Source organism: Telopea speciosissima, chromosome 1 (genome assembly GCF_018873765.1).
Source record: "Telopea speciosissima isolate NSW1024214 ecotype Mountain lineage chromosome 1, Tspe_v1, whole genome shotgun sequence".
NCBI lineage: Eukaryota > Viridiplantae > Streptophyta > Magnoliopsida > Proteales > Proteaceae > Telopea > Telopea speciosissima.
In genome coordinates, this window is record NC_057916.1 from 35529039 (window position 1) to 35545143 (window position 16105).

The 16105-nt window shown below is 37.5% G+C and overlaps 1 protein-coding gene and 1 long non-coding RNA gene across 2 annotated transcripts; one reads left to right on the forward strand and one right to left on the reverse strand.

The window, feature by feature from the left end:
* Positions 1 to 538: 538 nt before the first annotated feature.
* On the reverse strand, positions 539 to 10163 carry LOC122649038. Its single transcript, XR_006331161.1, has 4 exons — positions 10053 to 10163; positions 2542 to 2546; positions 1920 to 1928; positions 539 to 551 (listed from the first exon to the last, which is right to left on the reverse strand). It is a non-coding gene; the product is annotated as an uncharacterized LOC122649038 (long non-coding RNA).
* On the forward strand, positions 4802 to 5664 carry LOC122649035 (pinin-like). Its single transcript, XM_043842384.1, has one exon. The coding sequence runs from the start codon at positions 5099 to 5101 to the stop codon at positions 5507 to 5509; it is 411 nt and encodes a 136-aa protein (XP_043698319.1). The 5' UTR covers positions 4802 to 5098; the 3' UTR covers positions 5510 to 5664.
* Positions 10164 to 16105: the final 5942 nt, after the last annotated feature.

The window sequence follows — 16105 nt, forward strand, 5'->3', positions numbered from 1 at the left end:
AGTAATTCCTTCACTCACAAAGTGTTCGCGCATTCCCAGAACACCGACTTTGACTCACTTGAGTCTTAGTCATTGATGAACCAAAGAATGCGGTTACACTTTGTAGTGACAGGGTTCCCTTAGGTACAGGGTCTCGGTGACTCATGTCTATCCCTTCCTACATCTAGCAGTAATACATGAGGGAATGGACAAAGTAGATTCTTCGTCAATACACACATCGAACATGTGAGTACTCGCATTCGTACCCCGACATCACATGTCTAGGCATACCGAATGTGACGACCATATGATAAGAGTGCCCAGCCCAAACCCTAGTCGTGACTACCATTTTAAGTAATACTTACAGACACATAATGCTCAAAAAACTTATATCGCATGTGATAATATTAAACCAAAGTGTATAGAGGTTCAATACAAAATAAAACTAGATTGAACCAAATTGAACCGAGTTTGATGGACACATAAATCCAACATACAGGTGGAGGAAAACTTTATCCTAATCATGTTTTTTTTTTTTTTTTTATTGAAAGTGTAATCGCACAAACTACACACTAATGGCAAAAGGTTAACCGACTTTTATCCTAATCATGTTGATCTTCACTTTTTGAGTCAACCCAAAAGATGCCAGTTGCTTCTTTTTTTTTTTTTGAGGTGGGGTGGGTGGGGGATGAAGGGTCCATACCAAGGTTCAAATAAATGGAATCGGTAACAAGATCAGCCTTAGCCGCTTCTGATGTTTTTAAAGCCAGTGTCAATTGGAATTAACCAAAATTAGCCGAAAACAGCTTGAATCTTAGAAAGCTTTCTTGGATCAACTAATTCGAATTGACAATAATCAAGATTGAACTTGATCAATTCTGATTCGAATCAATCAATTTGATCGATCCGATTCCAATTTTTTAAACCCTACTCTAGACCCATCCTCTAGATGGAACACACAGCACTTTTCCCATCTCTTTCAAGAAATTTTAGGAGGGAAAGGAAAAAGGAACACAATCATCGTTTTTGGTTAAGGAGTGAAGCAAAAGCAATATATGGTATTGAGGTGGACATGCACTCTTCGAATGTGGCAAATGCAAGTCTCTATCAGTAGGGTGTGTAAATCTTTCATGTAAACCATCCAAGTGACCAAATTTAAGTACTCTACCATGTGTCCATGACAAGGTTGAAAAACTCTCACCACCACCACCACCACCATTCCACCAAAAATAAGAAAAAAATGAAAATTAAAAACCTAATTTTTTATTCAACTAAAACTTACTAATAATCTTCTAGTGGGGAAGTTAATTCATAGATCCATCATTATAAGAGTACCACAAAGACATTAAAATACGAATTAAGGGAATCAATGAATGACATTGACTAGCAACCTCCTTCATCTTCCCCCTCCCAAAAGAAGAACAACCACTATTTTAGGTTTCTTACTAAATGAAGCAAAGAAAGATTCTTTTCATTCTTTTATTATTTTTTATTTATTAATTTTCATTCTTTTATTCAATAAGCAAGAATTATTTATCATCTCTATAAAATGATATTCTAATGCATGAGACAATGGAGGTGAAAAAATTTGAGAATTATTCATTATCATATAACTTTTATTGGCAAAATGAAATGGTTGTCCTTTTCTTTACTTTTATTAGGGTAAGAGATCTCTATTTGGTCGCATGATCTCTACACAAGTGTCTGGGCCAATAGGTGAGCACCCTTGGGTTTCTACCCAGGGGGCAGAGCTATCATCTCACAGTGCCCTGTGAGAGGGCGTAGAAAACACCACCAAGTAGAGATCTTATTCCCCCTTTATTATATCAATTTCATATTCATAATCTCTTTGTATTCTATTAACGGGTTTGATCCATTGGACCATGGGACATTGGGTTGTTGGACCTAATATTTGCCACATAGCATCACATTTTATGTACTAATAAAGCCTATGGTATACTGATTGCCTGTTGAGTTTGAATCCAACCAAAATTGGTAATGTCATTGCGATATAAAGCTTTAAAGATTTATTGAAAATCTAATTTGACATGATTTAAAGTTAGATGATAAAGGAGAGATCTTAGTACATTAATTGGTTTTTTTAGGTAAGAGTACATTAATTGTTTGGAGTAATTAAATGATTGATTTTTTTATATGAAATTAGACATGTGGCTAACCCCAATAGTGTCCTTCCACTTGGCACATGAAATGGTTTAGGACCAACCATAGTAACCTTCACCATTTTAGTATTGGATAACTATCTTAATTTGATAAATCTAATTATACTTAAATAGTATCTTAAAAAACACTATTTACATGTATGATTAAGGGTTTATGACCTCTATTACAAAATAAACTTATTATTTTATAAACCTTGTCATTAAAAGTCAAACCCATGAAATAAATTACTTTGTTTTAATAGTAAAATTCTCAAGCTCTTATTTGTTGATTTTAGAAAATTTATGGATCAATTTCATTTTATCTAGTTTCATGTGATCAACTGATCATTAAGATAAGATATACATCATTTTCCTTTGAAATATGTGATTAGACACATAACACCATATCTAATGTGGCATTATTTCGATCTCTTTTTTTGTTTCCTTCCCTTTTCGTAAGAAATGCTACCAATAGAAAAGAGTTTGTTAATGAACCTTTATGAACCTACTTATGCTTGTCTAGGTGGTTCCAAATCTTTCTTTTTCACATTTAAGTAACAATCATTTATCCTTTTTCTTATAAAACTAGTAAAGTATCATCTTCTCTTAAAAATAAAAAGGATCGATGTTCTCTGTGCCGCAATGCAGGCTGCACCCGGACACATGGGGTGGCATTTCCATCATTCAGGAGGGCGGGGCGGTCATTTTGCCTTCCCCATGTATCTGGTCACAACCTGTACCACCAACAAATAATTTCCCAAATAAAAAAGAAAGAAAGAAAATTTGTTGAATTCTATTTGGTCTAATAGATAGGGAATTGAAAAAAGGACTTATTATTGAAGTAAAAAAATCATTAGAGAACTAAATAAGAAGAAGAAAAGAACAAATCTGCTAGTGCTATATGACCAAGGTAAAATGAAATTTTGTAGATTGATAATATCTTATGAGTAACTCAAAATTTTAATTATCTAATAATTGTTACGTAGTTAAAAGTTAAAACAATAGATAATGCCAACCAAAAAACCCAAAAGTGGGTATCATATATGCCAATACACATCTACAATATTCGAATCATTATTAAGGAGAGCTATGTTTTGCCACATGTCAAACTTTGATAGGACTAAAACTTGATATGTGAATGGGAGACCTAAGGGTTTTTATCTATCCACAAAATTTGGGTCTCAGCTGATTTACAATACAATATAACAACAGTTGTGGGCCCTAAAAATGGACCTATAAGAAAGATTGGTAGGAACCAAGCTCCGAAAATTGTGATAAAATGTTTCTTTGAATGTGTTTGAAAAGAAATTGATTGAGTTAAACTCGGCAACTCGGTCAAGTTGTGCACTTTTTAACTTTCAAGTTCCAAGTGTCCTATATTGCAGTTGCTAATAAGTACTCAATTAGCTAGTCAACTGACTCAACACCGATTGGTTGTGGCCAATCACAAATAAAGAAGGCTGGTCCAAGCCAGCCGGTCTAAGCTTAGCAGACAAAGCCAAGCCGTTGGAACCGAAACAATGTCAACCGAAAGTAACTGCCAATCAAAGTGAAAAATTACTCCCACGGAGGGTTTTTTTTTTTTTTTTGGAGTGTGTGTATTTATGGATGGTTCATTTATTTATATCACATAACAACACTATTTTGACATCAATATCGGATTGGTCGAATCGGCAGATCTATATTAATATTGATCTTGGTCGATATTGATACTTGACTGATACTAGATTGGTGATACAAAAATTAGGATAAAAAAAAGAAGATGACGGTATCAACATCTGGGGGAGGGGAATTGTCTGATCAAATTCGATACAATTGATTCATATCTATGTTAACGGTAACCGATATGGGTGCCAATACCATGAACCAAATCCTTGCATTACAGGTTTGATTGAGGTTAGAATTTCGCAGAGGTAGATCCAAAGGTCCCCAATTTACTTGTCAAGTCTTAGCTTAATTAGAGTTCAAGTGGCAAATTAAATTTGAAGAAATTTAGGGCAACTAAGAAGGTAGGAGTGTAAAAAGCTGGGCAGTACTGGTACATCTAATCGAAACCGACCGATTAAAGCTCCAAATTGGATTAACCAGTTAGTAAATGGTCTGATGTCAAGTCTACACTGATTAATATTCAGTTAGAATTGGCCTTTGGTAGTAGCTTGATGGGTCATCGAGTGAGAATATTAACCAACTATTTATAGTCCATTTATAGATTAATCAACCCATTTAAGATATGATTATCTCATTTATAGCCCGATTAACATGAGTCCAATTATAGACTGGTAACTAACTGATCGAATATAAGTGTGTCCATGCCTGACTTAGGAGGTCCGATCAGCTAAATGGTACAATTATGATATGAAGCTTTTAAATTATTGAGGGCTAATTAGGTTTGACTGAAACTGACTTGGACCGACCAATCGATACCCTTAAAAGGCCACAATAAATACCATATTTTAGATATCCACTGGTTAGAATTACCACGACATCAATCCATGTGGCAAAAAATTCATAAAATTTTTTGCAAAATTTTTAAAATGCATTAAGAAAAGGCCAACCAAAGGGCCCACATCCCAACCATATTGTCCCATTTTCCATTTCTTATGTCCCTTGTAAGAGGGAGGAAATTATGGCAGATTTCCATGTTATAAGTCCTCTGTCCTCTCACTCTTCCCCCACCATTCATCACACAAGACCCAACACCACCACTCATGGCAACACAACCATAAAACCCAAGTGAGAACACAAAGCTTAAAAGGAGAAGAAACCCAATCCCTCACTCAGCATATCTATTGTGCTACAACCTAATCATCAATATATAAAAGCAGCTTCCTTTCTCAATAATTCACTAATCACTTTGCTTCAATTCCTTTCGTACCTGGGTTTTGATCCTTTCCTAATTCCTTCCTCTACAAGCAGAGCAAGAAGAAGAGAAAATAGAGCAAGAAGAGAGAAAGAGAGAGATGGAGATTGAATTGGTGAAATGCGAATGTTGCAGTTTGAAAGAGGATTGTACACAAGATTACATAAGTGAGGTGAAAGCCAAATTTGATGGGAAATGGCTATGTGGGTTATGCTCAGAAGCTGTGAGAGATGAGGTGAACAGAGGGAAGGTTAATCCATTTGGAATGGAAGAAGCTGTGAAGGCTCATATGTCCTTTTGTCGGAAATTTAAGTCCAATCCTGCTGTCAGAGTTGCAGATGGGATGAGGCAGATGCTAAGGAGGAGGTCAGATTTGTCTTCCTCTTCCTCTTCTTCTTCTTCTTCTTCTTCTTCTTCTTCTTCTTCTTCTTCTTCTTCTTCTTCTAAGAAGTACATGAGATCTGCAAGCACATCACAAGTAGGAGACGAATCCTCATTCTCACTTTACTAATTCGAAGCTTTTAGAGCTCAGGGGAAGGATGAGTGATGAGGGTGCTGGTCTTCTGGGTTTGAATAAGTCTCAGTTTTTCTTGGTTTAATTCTCTTCTAATCTTGTACAGAGTTTAATTTTAATGGAGGATTTATCCTAATCTTTTTTTTGCTTAACATGGGTATTTGTTCAATTCTCTCTCTCTCTCTCTCTTCCCTGATTTTTTTTTTTTTCTTTCTTTCTAGAGTTTAATTTTACTGGACGATTTGTCCTAATCTTTGTTTTGCTTAACATGGTTATGTGTTCAATTTTGTTTCTCTCTCTCTCTCTCTCTCTCCATCTCTTCCCTGAATTTTTATTTTTTTTGGGGTTCCTCCTTGTAACCCATCATTTGGTATTTCTGTGAAGCAGGCAGGCAGGCTTCCTGGTTTTCTACCTTAATATTCTTCAACACATTGACATTTTTTGGTTTGGTATATCAAATGGGAAGATAGAATAGCAAAAAAGGAAAACTCAAAGTAGTTGTTTCAGAAAGAAAAGACAGAAACTTTGATCCATCTCACAAATTTACTATGGGTTTTCTCTTCTTTTTCTTCTTCATCTGAGTCCCTCTTATTCCTATTCTTCTTTTTGTTCCTGAAAATGGGTTTCCTCAAAAACAAAAACAAAAAAAAGGAATGAAAATGAATTTTCAATTTGCTTATGACTTCTCTTACACCCACAATCTGTGTTTCGCCTCACCTGGTTTTCAAACCCCAGAAAAACAACATCAGATCAAATATGTTTTTTATATTATTTTAAATAAAAAATCAGTTCCACTTGAATAGATTTTGAAACTTGAAAGGACTCCATAAGCATTATTGGCTTATGGCATCAGATTCAATCATGTTCTAAACTATAATTTTGCTTACAATATTATTATAACAGGTGGTTGAGACCTTGAATTTGAGAAGGCTCCACCTCCTTAATTAAATATATAGAGAAAAAGATTTCTATTTGGTGGTGTTTCTCTAGCTTGGACATATCGCCGGTTAAGGGAGTTAACCAAGAGAAGCAATTTGTTTTTTTTAAGTGGCTAAACATATGCTAACTCACCGAGTTGACTCAATTGAGTTGAGAGCACTATTTTAAAGATTGAAATCGGATTAAGCGAATAGGCTGATTCGAATCGAAATCGACCGAGCCCAATCCCAATTTTTTCCGTTCTGAAGCAGCTGATCCACATTGGATATCTAGGGTTCATGCAGAATCTAACAAAGTCTAGCCAATTTGGACTAGAATAGGATTAGAATCTGGTTGGACCTGATTCAGACACCGATTCAAGGGGTGTCAACCAGTAAGGCCTAATCGGTCCCAACCAATTTAAGCCCCTCACCATTTCCGCCCATTTAGATAATCAGGCCTCATAGGCTAGTGCATGGACATATTTTCTAGTCAATCGGTCGATTATCCATAACCAGGCTCAATGGTAATCAGGCTAATCGGGATACAAGCAATCCTTAAACAGTCTAATTGGATTATAAATGGCCGGTTATTGGTCAGTCACAATATTCGATCGATCCTAGTTGGGCGACCATCGAGTTGCAATGGGAATACCCGATTATTAATTGATTTGTTTTTGAGCCGGACACATTCAGTAATCGATCAGATTGAACTCGGACCAACTTTGGACACCCCCAAGTCCAATTCCTTGTTTTAAAACCAGGTTGAGAGCATTGGTTCTTCCTCTGCCTCCCTTGCCATATATTGTCTCTTCAAAAGTACCCATTTCTACAAATCTCAGAAATTACTACTAGGAGCTAGCCCTAAAACATGTACATGGTATCGGTGAGCTTAGCTACCACATGGCCTTGCAATCAAACTTTCTGATTCTAGCTTAATTGATATGTGAGGGAATTGGAATAATTTCCAGAGAACCTGATTCTCTGATATTAAGAGGGCTTGAAGTTGATGTGAAGACCTTGCAGGTAAGATTCTATTTAACAATTTATAGGAAGACTTGACCATCTGCATCACCATACCATTAAAAGGGTTTTGTTAGGAGTTTTAACATAAATTCTTCCGCAGGTTCTGGGCCAGGAACTTGTTCCATCAGTCACGCATTGGATGGCCTACAACTACCACATGTTCTATTGCATTTTTATTCCTTCAAACAACTCTGATCCGGGTCCAAAGTCACAATAATATGCTTCAAGTAATCAAGTAATTGCATTACCAAAAAAAAGTAATCAAGCTAGTTGGTCCCAATTTGGGTTGGGTTGGGTTGGGTTGTTAGGTTAACATAAATCAGGGCCAGAAACAGAAGTTGGGTTGGAGGGGTTGAGGGGGGGAAGGAAGATGAGGGAACCCATGGGCATTTAATGAATTTTGAATTACCAAGGGAGAAAGAGAGGAGGGAGTAATTTTGAGTTATCAGGTGAGAAAGAGAGGAGGAAGTTTGTTGTCGGGGAGAATCGAAAAAGAAATTTAGGATAGCGGAGTTTAAGTAGTTATATGGCAAGTATAGGCCATAGGGGAGTGATAGAAATTTCCTCATCTTATGCTTGATTTGGTATGATTACTATTTTGATTTCATGGGTGATTTCCATTTTGGAAATTGTTTGGCTTGATTTTTACATCTTATTTCAGTAAAATAGAAATTCTGAAATAGGTCGATCTATTTCAGAATTTCCATTTCATTTGATTTCTATCTTGTTCTTTAATGAGCACAATGCACATGGTTAATATGATGGATAAAGTAGTAATTTCATATAAAAATTAGAACACCACCTTCTTCTTCTCCTAATGGTTGTACCACCACCCTTTCCCAAAGAAATATAGAGAATCTATTCTCAAAAATTGAACTATCAAATAAATTTCTTATTCTTGAAATATTTCAGATTGAGGCAACGAAAACAATTTCAATTTTTTGAATAAAAATCTATTTATTGATTACTTTCATGAAATCAATCCGAAATTGAAATAGAAATCATATGAAATCAGCCCTTAATCTAATGATTTTAGCCTGTTTTTATGGGAGGCTTTTACCTATTTCTCTCTGGGAATGTTTAGGGGACCCTAAGGTCAGAAATCTATAGGGCTTTTCGAACTGGATTGGGCCTCATGGAATAAGAAGCTTCTCTGGGAAGGGCACTGAAATAGGAAAGATCATGTGTTGCAAAATGTGCAGAAGGATTCCTTAGTTTGATCTCAATCCTAGCAATCCTATTTCTATTAATTTAAAGTTGTATTTGATATGTATTATATATAGGAATAGCTTCAGGGTCTAGAATGCATTTTAATGTGCAAGAAAATAAAAAGAATTGGGTTTCAAAACGCGTTTTAGACCAAGATCTTTTCCAAAAATCTATATCAAATACAGTTTTAGTCTGTTTCCTTCTCTCACACTCACTAATGAATTCCCTATCAAAAAAGTTAATCTTAGTCATATTCAAAATGACAATAATATTTAGAAGAATACAAGCCATATAGGCCTTTATGGTTAGCAATTCTCCAACGAAAATGCTAACATGACAATGACCATGACCAGGCCATTCAATCAACTATCAAAGGAAGAAAAAAAAAATTCCACCTGTAGGGAAAAAAAAAAGTCTAGAAGTTTGAGGAAAATTTCTTTTTTGGTAGATAGATTTCATCATGTCAGAGAGCAATAAGGTTTACAAACATGTAATTGGGTTGTGTTACCATGGTTTAGAAAATCGGGAATCAGCAGATTCAGATCAGAATTGGCCATAACTAATTTCGATTCTGATTGACTCAACATGACCGATTTATGGCAAGACACCTTAGAATCGTTGAGTTTTTAAATGTGAGAGTCGATTTTAAAGAGGGCCCATTTATACCAAACACAGGCACCGTGGAAACTCCCATAAAATAAAAAAAGAATTTGAACATAGAGATACACACATAAATCAATCATTGTGTTATCATAATTTTTGTGTTATTATGTTTTTTTTTATCATTGGCTTTCAAACATGTACCAACAAAAAAAAAAAAAAAAAAAAAAAAAGAAAAAGAAAAGAAAAAAAAAAAAAAATCATGATGACATGTCTTCAAATATAACTTCATAAAAAGGAAAAAAGACATACTGATTGATTAATGCGTTTACCTCTCTCTTCAAAGTTCAAACTCAAATTTTTTTTTGAATTATTTATTTTATATTTTTTTCTTGGCATCCAAACATAGCAGGTGAAAAAGGGTATTTATGGAAACAAAAATAACAGGTGTCAACACATAAAGCGTACTTTCGTAAAGAGGATCTGAACTCCCTTTGCAAACCGTCTGTACAATGAAGGATAACCGAAATCGTGAATCGTGAGACAATATACTGCTGACATGTCAAGTTGGTCAGAAATCCCACAGCGTAACTGGCAATTGAGTAGTCATTGACTCGAGTCCCGTCACTTCTTGTTGATGACGTGGCGTTCCGTCTCTAACCCTACGTCGGAGCAGCAGAAGAATGTGAATCTCTCTCTAACTGTGCTGCTGCTTTACAGTGGAGACTAAATCCGAACACTCAAACATCGATAGACAATATCCACCGTGATTCCATTACGGGCCAGACAGGCTGAAGATGCCTTCCATGGCAAACACAAGAACCGAAAATTTCTCCAAAAACCAACAACTCAATGGGAAGATTCCTAAGAACGACAACAAGGCTGAATCCTTCACAAGGCGAGATTTTCTTTTCCCTTCTCCGCCCCTCTTTTCTTCTATTTGTTACTTTTTGATGGAGAATGTCATGCAGATTTTTATATTTTTTTGTAATTTCATGATTCATTAGATTGTTTTTGGTGTTTTCAGGAAGCAAAGAATCTTGCAACAGAGGAAATCTCTACCTATTGCAGAAGGTATTTATTAAAATTTCATTTAAACGTTTCACTGTAAGATGAATTGTCGATATTCGGGTGTTGGACTCCATACTTAGTTGCTTTTATCCCTGTAGTTGTCAATTTTCAAATTCTTTGATGGAAAAAGATCCCCACCCCGACAGTGTGGGGATGCTTTCCTACATCTTCCCACATCCTGACTATGTGGCTCCCCACGGACACTCTCTCTCCTCCCTAACCGTGTGGGTCCCCAAATAAAACCGTGTTTCACACCGTGATTCGTGTGGCTTGGGAGATTCCTCCATCTCCATTCTTTTAATGTGGTTTATTAAGATTAATGGTTAGAAATGCCAACTGTAAATCAAAGAGGCCCTTAGATTATGTTTATTTAATTAATTAGTGGGAATGTGCTCAAACACTTAAATAAGGGGATTGATACATACATATGCTTTTGAGCATCAAAGAGCTTAATAGTATGGTGAAATTATTACACTAAAGGGAGAAAAGGGGGGGGGGGAGGAGGAAACATAGTCACATACAAGCATGAGCCAATACAAAGCCCTACCAAAAGGCAAGGACAAGACAAAGGGGGCAAAAGCCCATACAAAAACAGCGCACTCAAAGGGGAAAAAACGCCTGGCTTTCTAAAGACGACCAAGCCAGGCACAACAAAGACCCTCTATCCCAGGTCTCTAGTTTCACGACAGAGAGCGTGAACTTTGATATCCAAGTTGAGAGGCGTATTCATCTCCAGGCTGGGCAGGGAGTAGGTAAAGTAGGGACATTTCTTAGGGAAAGGAGGGGAGCTGGGATTAAGACGTCGAAAAACATGAAGAGACGGGGGGCTGTAGGCTGATGCGCAGGGGGGTCAACCCAAAATTGGAGTTAAGATCCAAACCAGGGAGGATGAGGCCGGTAGAGTTAGAGCAATGGGCCGAGAGGCAAGAGGGAACTGGCCCATTAGACCCAGTTGGGTCAGGCATAGAGGGGAGGGTGGAGGCTGGGTCAGAGAGGGAATGGACAAAGGAACCATAGGGGGGCCCCACAACAGGGGTAGGCAATTTGTTTTTTTTATTTTTTATTTCCCTTTTTATTTTAGAATCATTCATAGCAAGTAGAGTTGAGTCCAAACTCCAAAGTTTGTTTCAGTTTGAGTCCAATATAGAATCAAACTCTATTTCAGTTTCAAGATAGGATTAGAAGTTGTTTTCCCTTTATATACTTGGTTGTACCCCTCGATTAGAGACTGGATTATTTTGAAAGAAATTGAACGAAGGTCCTTACCTTGTTGCTGCCCAGAGCTGTGTGCGCAGGTCCCTCTCCTCTGATTTTCTCGCTCTCGTGATTCAGGTATAGTCAATCCATACGCTTTCCTCCTTATTCTTTCTGCTTTATTTCTTCCCTATGCTTCTTTCTTCTTCTACCCTGTTTTGTTTTGAGGTAACTATTACCCTCACGAAGTGGGATTGAGCTTCCTTGATCCCTCTTCTTTCTCTCTCAGATTTTGGGAATAAACTTCCTCCCATAGGACGATTCAAACCCTAGAAACTCAGATCGAAAGCCTTCCCAAGTCCCAACTTTGAGTTACAAATCTGCAATCAAATCTGGTTGCCCTAGTGTATCCAGGGTTGGTTTCAGGAAGGCAAAGATGGTTGTTTTTGGGGAGAACCAAAAGGAAGTTCCATTTCCATTCCCCAGACTGTTAAAAAACAAATTGTTCTTGATTTCAAACTTCTGTTTTGTTTGATTGCTGATTCTCAATTGTTGGCCTGTGGATTAGCAAATTACCTCTTAAATTTTAACTTGATTGGGGCCTGTATGGATGAGTTCCCTCATTAGAAACACACATTGGTTTTCCACCTTTGCTGGTTGAGTATCAAAGGTTGAAGAGGGTTTCTTAATAATTGCAACAAGGGCCAGATTCTGTGACAATTACACAAGAGCCCTCTCTTTCTAAAATCTGTTTTTATTTTATCCCATCCTTTTTAAATTCTAATTCCATTCTTCCCCCACCAAGTTTTTTTACCTATACATCCTTATTTTGTTTTCTTACCAAAAGCGGATCCAATATTTCAGCATAATTACTGAAATTACCACTGCTCTTTTGAAATTGATTCATTTGTTAGCTGTGGGACCATAGCAATCCAATTTAAGGATTTTGGAACTCTGGATCCGCATCAATTGGTGTCAGAACTGAATTTCTGGCAATACCCATGACAAGTCACATCACAAATTCTGAGTTGCACTAATTATACTGTGAGCTAATTGAGAGTCAAGTAGTCAATAGGAATTGGCTGAGAATCAACAAAACACTAAGGCCAAGCTTGACAAGTATATGGAAGAGATTCTTGTTTTTATGTGGAGAACCGAAAAACAAGTTTAATCAGGAACATCTACATCAGCTCCTCAATTTCATACCTTACGGATCGAAGATACACCTCGCAGGCAACAACCTGATCTAGCCTGCACCCCAGGATGTTAATCAACAGTTTTCTAACATGGATTATGGCATCAAGATTGAGGTTCCAAAGTTCAGTGGTAAAAAGGGGCCAAAGGACTTTTTTGATTGGCTTACCAAGGTTGAGAGGATTCTCTTATAAATCCTTTCCAGATGAGAAAAAGTGTAGACTGATCCTTACCAAGTTTATTGGTGTTAACAAAACCGAAAATAGAAGAATGCTTGAATGATCTATGTGATCAGTCAAGCCATATATTTATAATCTGAAAAAATACAACTTAGTGACAATAATGACCCTACCATAGCCGACATAGCTAGGTAGTACATAATAGTAAAAATAAAACACTAAAAAGACCAGAAGCGGTATTCTGGTGTACATTATTCAACACTCCCCCTCAAGTTGGAGCAAATATGTCTATCATGCCCAACTTGACTAGATTAGGATGAAATAATTTCCCAGACACTCCCTTGGTGAAGATATCAGCAAGTTGTTCAGCAGATGTCACAAAGGGAACACAAATCAGTCCTTCTTCTAACTTCTCCTTGATGAAATGCCTATCCACCTCAACATGCTTGGTACGATCATGCTGTACTGGGTTATGTGCTATGCTAATTGCAGCCTTGTTGTCACAGTACAACATCATAGGAAGACGAATAGGGACGCCAAGATCCTGTAGCAAACCTTTGAGCCAGAGTAACTCACAAATGCCTTGTGTCATAGCTCAAAATTCAGCTTCGGTACTAGAACGAGCAACTACATTTTGCTTTTTGCTACGCCAAGTGACAAGATTTCCACCTACAAAGGAACAATACCCAAAGATAGACTTGCGATCTGCAGAACCAGCCCAATCGGCATCAGTATATTCCTCTATCCGTAGGTGACCATGTGTAGACAAAACAATGCCTTTTCCAGTAGCTGACTTCAGATAGTGAAGAATACAAAGAACAACCTCCATATGAGAAGAGTAGGGATCATGCATAAACTGACTCACAGTACTCACGGCGACAGCAATGTCAGGACGAGTGTGTGAGAGATAAATCAGCTTCCCTACAAGCCTTTTGATGCAGATTCATCATCAAATAGGGCTTGTTTCATTGGGAATAAGTGTAGGGTTGGGATATATATATGTTGGGCCTTTGTTCCCAAGGGTTTTCTATGTATTAGGCCACTTTAGTGGGCCTGAAATAGGGGTATATATGTTGCATACGGGATTAGCCCAATACTTAGTTTTTATTTTGTGTTTTTAATTGAAGCGGTTTAAATTGGTTGCATCCAATTGGTTCAATTGGTCTAATTTAAGTGAAGTGATCCTATTGGCTAAGAGGTTCTTATATCCTATTGGCTACTAGGGAATCTTCTTTATTTTAAGTAGTTTAAGTTGTTTTAAGTCATTAGGACTCTATTTTGAGTCTATTTGAGTTTCCTAGTCAGTTTAAGTTGCCTAATAGGTTAGGGATAAGGTTAGGCCATTCCTTTTTAGTGTTTGAGTCTATTTTTGAGCCTTCTATATAAGTTTGTAAGGGAGGCCAACATTGGACACGAATTTGATTAATGAAAAAGCTTTTGTTTGCTGCCATAGCTGCTGCTCTGCTCTGTTGAGTGAACCTTGTGAGTAATATCAAGGCTACCTTGTGGGTAATAGCAAGGTGAAGGGATTGGTGGACTCCGATCGACTCCTTGCATCTTGTAGATCGGGAGGTCCTTCTTCTAGTTCTTCAAAGCTGCTACCATTGAAGATTTAATCTTTCAAGTAAGTAGTTTATTAATTCAGCATTTAACCTTCTTCTTCTAATCCTCTAACCTAAGCTCCATCTACTCCTATTATCACCCCTTCCATTAATCCATAGATCCATTAGAACCCTAAAACCCTAAATCCAATTCTGCCCTAAATTGCAGAATTTTAAAACCTTCCCAAATCCTAACTTCTTTATACCAAAATAACCCCCTAGGCCTGCCCATTAATACCCTATAAACCCCTTTCCCAATATCCAACCCTAACCCTAGGAATTGATCTAAATCCTAGTGCTCTCCATTCGAACCAGCAGCCCCTTTTGTTATTTGATCCTATTGTTTGGCTCCTAGTAGGTCTCCTACCTATCTAGGACTACATTAAATGGTATCAAAGCTATGGTGGAGGGAAGCTCCAACCAAGCCTCGAAAGACCCACCTCCCTTCGTTTTCAAGACCCGAGTTCGTCTACCCAATGGGAGCACAGCCATCTTAGTTGTTGATGAGAGGAGACGTAACAACATTATTTCACAATCCGTGGTGGATATGTTGTCCCAATCAGGAGAGATTTGCATCGAGCCTACAGGTAAAGTCTGTGTTGAATTTGGGTGTTCTTCATATCATGATGGTGCTTGGTGTAAGCCGATACCATCTCCAAGGAGCTTTATTGCAGTAGGTTGCAATTGGTTGAACGAGCGACAAGGTTGGATTGAACCGGAAAACAACTTGTGTGTCATACCTGATCGACAGCGTCTATACCATTTGTTTACCCTAAAAGGATTACAACCAAAAGTGACCACATCGACTATACAGCCACAACGACTGCCGAACATGTCAACTCAAATGCAAGTGACATCGACTGTGTTTGAAGTTTCACCTATGGCAGATGCACCAACAAAAGATTCTACTAAAGCGGTTTGTGTTGAAGAGATTCAAGAACCTATAGCTAAAGAAATTCAAGTAGACCAAGCTGCACCATGAGTTGAGGTCATGGTTGAGAAGCTCGGCCATCAAATTGATGTGGAGGTCCAACACACAATGGTAGAAGAAACTACCGAAGAGGGCAAAGTAGACAAGGCTGAGGACATGGAAGATGAAGTGCTGATTGACAACACTCCACAAGAAATCATCGACATCCAAGATGTTGTTCTTGAAGAGGTCGAGCACATAGAGTTTGTTATGCCACTATGGTTCTTTGAAGAGAACGCTCCACGCATTGAAGACTTTATCCCCAATGTTCCCGCTTCACCGAAATTCTGTTTGGGGATGGTCAAAGCTGCTGATCACATGTTGATTCCCCCTCATCACTACAAAATTCGAGGACGAATTTTTTCAAGTTGGGGAGAATTGATGCAGATTCATCATCAAATAGGGCTTGTTTCATTGGGAATAAGTGTAGGGTTGGGATATATATATGTTGGGCCTTTGTTCCTAAGGGTTTTCTATGTATTAGGCCACTTAAGTGGGCCTGAAATAGGGGTATATAGGTTGCATACGGGATTAGCCCAATACTTAGTTTTTATTTTGTGTTTTTAATTGAAGCGGTTTAAATTGGTTGCATCCAATTGGTTCAATTGGTCTAATTTAAGTGAAGTGATCCT